We start from the raw sequence: 4,136 nt of genomic DNA, 5'->3' as shown, positions 1-4,136 counted from the left end.
GTTATTATTCTAATTATATAATGCAATTATACTGACTAATCAAATTCATACTAATTATTATTATACAATATACCTATCTAAGCAAATAATTACTATTACACAACATCACGTTAATTACTATTATACAAAATCACACTAATTATTATAACACTAAGCAAATAATCAAACTAACAAAATAATTAAATGGATTAAACAATCTACTTACTCTAATTACTATTATTGCTACAAGTATTAATTTAAAACATAATTTAAGTATTTATTGTATCTCGTGTTGTTGCTCCTCCTCGCGCTGTTACTCCTCATCACGCGCTGCTTCTACTCTCCTTTGCTCCTTTGCTCGTGCTTTTGCTCTCTTATCGCACTGCGGCTCGTGCATGCGCTGCTACTCCTTACGAGCGCGCTCTCATCTTATAGAGAAACACGACAGTGCAGTGCGGGGCTCCCTAAAACAGGAAAAGCGAAATGATGTGATACGATGTGACCGGGGCACGCCGAAAGCAGAGACACGACGTTAGGTGCCGAATACGATATTGTGCTCCGTATTCTGCACCTTATACAGAAAATTTTTGGCATCTGAGACGCTAAATACGGTGAACAGTATCGTATTCAACACCTCAGGTACCGAATATAAACCAAACCTATCGTTTTCGATGCTCAAATACCGAAATCTAGTTTTCAGAATTTTAGGAACCAAATATAAGTGCTAGATTTATAAATACATCGATATTTTATCTATTATGACAAATATGACGATGTATGTTGCCTGCTTTTAATTTTTGCCATCAAAGCTCAGAGCTTTGATAATGCAATGTCCATCGCTCCAACGAAGAAATCTGCGATGATCACAACAAAGAACAGTGCGATCAACTCACGTGTTAAAAGTGTTTAACTGATATGAAGAATTCGAACCAACTGACTTAGCGTACCAGCATCTTCTTTGGTGAAGCAGAGAGAAGGAGCGATCCTGAAGACGTTGCCGTAGAACCCGCCTTTCCCGACCAAGACGCCCATCTCTGCATATCCCCAATTACCAGATGAACATCGATCACTTCCAGATTAATTACTTCCGGGCATCCGAATTTCAGTCGATTTAAGTACCTTTCATATGTTCCATGGCGTGGCAGATCTCATCTTTCGCCGGCGTCTTCATCCGCCGGTCGGTCACGAGCTCGACGCCGAGCATGGAACCCGTTCCCCTCACGTCGCCGATGACTGCAAGAGCAGAACGGATGAATCAAGTGAGATTGTTGTTAGAAAGATCCTCCGAGTTATCAATGGAACCAACTCGGTAAGACGTCAGATGCACGCACTGTCGTGCTTCTCCTGGAGAGCGCGGAGGCGGTCCTTGAGGTAGGAGCCGACGACGAAGGCGTTCTCCTGGAGCCTCTCCTTCTCGAGCACCTTGAGGACGGCGAGCCGCCCGCAGTGCACAAGGGGTTACCGCCGAACGTGTTGAAGTAGCAGCGCCGTGTCAGGACCTGCGCGATCTCCGGGGTCGTCACCCCGGCGCCCAGCGGGATGCCGTTGCCGATGCCCTGCAGAAGGTGTTCAGAAAGGAGCGGGTACGTTGTCAGGTTCTCCTGCGCGTCGATGGCACGAACTGAGGTAGGAAAAGTGACCGGCGATGCGCCTTCGCCATGGTCACTATGTCGGGGACCACGCCGTGGGTCTCGAACCCCCAGAAGTGGCTGCCGACGCGCGCGAACCCCGCCTGGACCTCGTCGGCGATGCACAGCCCGCCGGCCTTGCGGACCCTCTCGTGCGCCATGGGCAGGTACCCCGGCGACAGCTCCACGATTCCACCGACACCCTGCACCCACAAATTAAACGAAGAACTTTCGTTAGCTTCTCTCACGTCATGTACATCCACTAGCTTGCGTTTTTGCCACGATCGAGGAGAAGTACTCTTGCTGCTGCGTGACTGCGTCAGTGTACCTGGATGGCTTCAGATATGAAGCCGGCGACTTGGCCTGTGGTGCCGAACTCGATGATCTCCTGCACGTCCCGCACGTACTTCCTGGCGTCGGCGCCGAACGCTCCTCGGTAGGGGTCCGGGTTGATGGCGTGGTGCACCCCGCTCTTCAGCAACACAGTACCATACATACATGCGTGGCGTTTGAGTGTACACTTGGATGACGTTGAACTTCCAGTTCTTCTGCGCGGTGGTGCCCATGGTCCCGGCCGCGTTGCCGTGGTAGGAGTTGCGGAGCGAGATGATGTCGTGGCTGCCGGTGTAGAGCCGCGCCATCAGGATGGCGAGCTCGTTCGCCTCAGTGCCGGAGTTGGTGAAGAAGACAACCTATGACAAGACGAACGCCATCAACAAACGAGCGGCACTGCTTGCTAGCTTACTGTAGCAGAAACGGCACAATCTAGACGCCAGTCGTCAAGTACCTTGAGATCGCCGGGCAGCTTGGAGGCCAGCGCCTCGGCAAAGTCGGCGATGGCATGGTTGAGGTAGAGCACGGTGGAGTGCTGCAGTCGCTCGGCCTGCGCGGTGATCGCGTCGACGGCGTCGGGGTGGCAGTGGCCACAGCACACGGTAGCGATACCCGCGAACGCGTCCAGGTAGCGCCGGCCCTGCTCGTCGTACAGGTACTGCATCTTCCCCTCCACAATGTTCAGCTGCAAGATCGATCGAAAAGCACACGCTTAAACCATGACTATCTGCAACTACGGAAATCAAGATCGAACACGGGTCACGGGGCAGTTCACGCAGAGGAAGACAGGAAGATCAAATTACGGGCTTGGAATAGAAGTGGAACAGGGACGGGCTGAGGAACTCGGCGCGCCTCCGGGCGATCTCGGCGGCGCTTGGTCCGTCGTAAGGCAGCGGCACGTGGTCGAACGCCGGCATTCTCGGCGCGGCCGCCGTGGCCGTCTGACCGCCGCGGCGAGCCTGGATAATCTCCTCACGGTATTCCTAACACCCTGCTGCATCATCGCCACGCACCTGTCTATCTACAGAATTCAAGAAACTATTAATTCCCCTCTTCCTCCTCTTCAGATTTTATCAACTAATTGCGATTAGTTCTTTTTCTTGGGTGCAGGAGAGGAGGGGAGGTACGGAAGTAATTCGGAGGCGAAGGGGAGGGGTTTATATGGTGGTGCAACGCCGATCGAGCTGCCAAAAAAGATTTGGAAAGCCAATATCTGTGCCCGTCCAATGGAACAGTGTACACGTCGATAGCTTTTGAAGATTTTGAACTCATCACAAATCTCATGTGTGAAATCGTTAAGATTTGCGAAGAATAATAGCCTGAATTCAGATTCAGAAGGTGCTATTTTTTTTAGAAAAGGTTCATATGGTGTTATAATTAGGTTAAACACAACGCTCCAGCTGCTCCCATGAACCTGAACTCTTTCCTTTTGGGGTTTAACAGCGTGGTTAGCATCGTGCTCTAGCAGAAAGAACAGAAGACGGTGATCTAATTTTAACCAGCCAAGCTAATGATATCCTCGCCCCCATGATTCATTGCACCTGGACAGAGTTGCTGTGCGCAAACAGAAGCAGGCCAACTATTTTTGAGTGACACAACGCAACCGATGGCTTTTGTTCCGGACCTCTTTGATGCATCGGTCGATCGACGGTGAATCCTAAGAGAAAATTCGATCAGTTTGATTGATTTGGACTTACTTTATGTTTTTGAGTAAATTTGGGAAACCACAAATTCTATAATCATGAGGTTTTATATTCCCTCCGGTCATAAAATATATATAGTTTTGGATAAGATATGTTCTCTAATATATAGCTTTGACAACTATTTTTATTAAAATATATTTATAAATGTCGATGATTGTTAAACCACCGATTTAACGAACTTGTTGAAGAATAGGTAATGTTTTGAGTAGATAAATCACAAGGGAACAAATTGAGGGTTTTTAGATGGGTCCGGGTCTCGTTGAGGATAATAACTCTATATTATGTTTATCTTGTATTGATCTGAACATGTTACAAGGAGGTGTAGCTAGTCTAGATGGATCTAGATCTAGTCGGTGACTTCTTCCTTCGATTCTATTAGCTTGTATTGCTTGTATCAGCTTGTAATGACCTCTTTCGGCCCTCTCTCCTCTTCCGCAGGGTCCCTTGGCTCCGTTTATATACGGGGCTATCGTACGTCCTCTGGACTATTCAT

General features: G+C 48.7%; 1 protein-coding gene and 1 long non-coding RNA gene across 2 annotated transcripts; one reads left to right on the top strand and one right to left on the bottom strand.

Annotated features, from left to right (window-relative positions):
• Positions 1-761: 761 nt before the first annotated feature.
• LOC133911028 (alanine--glyoxylate aminotransferase 2 homolog 3, mitochondrial-like) lies at positions 762-2,640 on the bottom strand (the record flags this gene model as incomplete). Its single annotated transcript, XM_062353254.1, is given in 9 exon segments — positions 762-833; positions 927-1,013; positions 1,099-1,212; positions 1,311-1,415; positions 1,418-1,535; positions 1,631-1,810; positions 1,936-2,079; positions 2,129-2,299; positions 2,395-2,640. Coding segments are annotated over 9 exon segments (1,209 nt in total), but the record flags the coding sequence as incomplete, so codon positions are not given.
• Positions 2,641-2,706: 66 nt separating this feature from the next.
• LOC133911029 (uncharacterized) lies at positions 2,707-3,304 on the top strand. Its single transcript, XR_009908581.1, has 2 exons — positions 2,707-2,917; positions 3,051-3,304. It is a non-coding gene; the product is annotated as an uncharacterized LOC133911029 (long non-coding RNA).
• Positions 3,305-4,136: the final 832 nt, after the last annotated feature.

Source organism: Phragmites australis, chromosome 3, assembly GCF_958298935.1.
Source record: "Phragmites australis chromosome 3, lpPhrAust1.1, whole genome shotgun sequence".
Taxonomy (NCBI): Eukaryota; Viridiplantae; Streptophyta; class Magnoliopsida; order Poales; family Poaceae; genus Phragmites; species Phragmites australis.
Note: the sequence above shows the minus strand (reverse complement) of the source record. Positions and strands in the feature narration are given on the sequence as shown.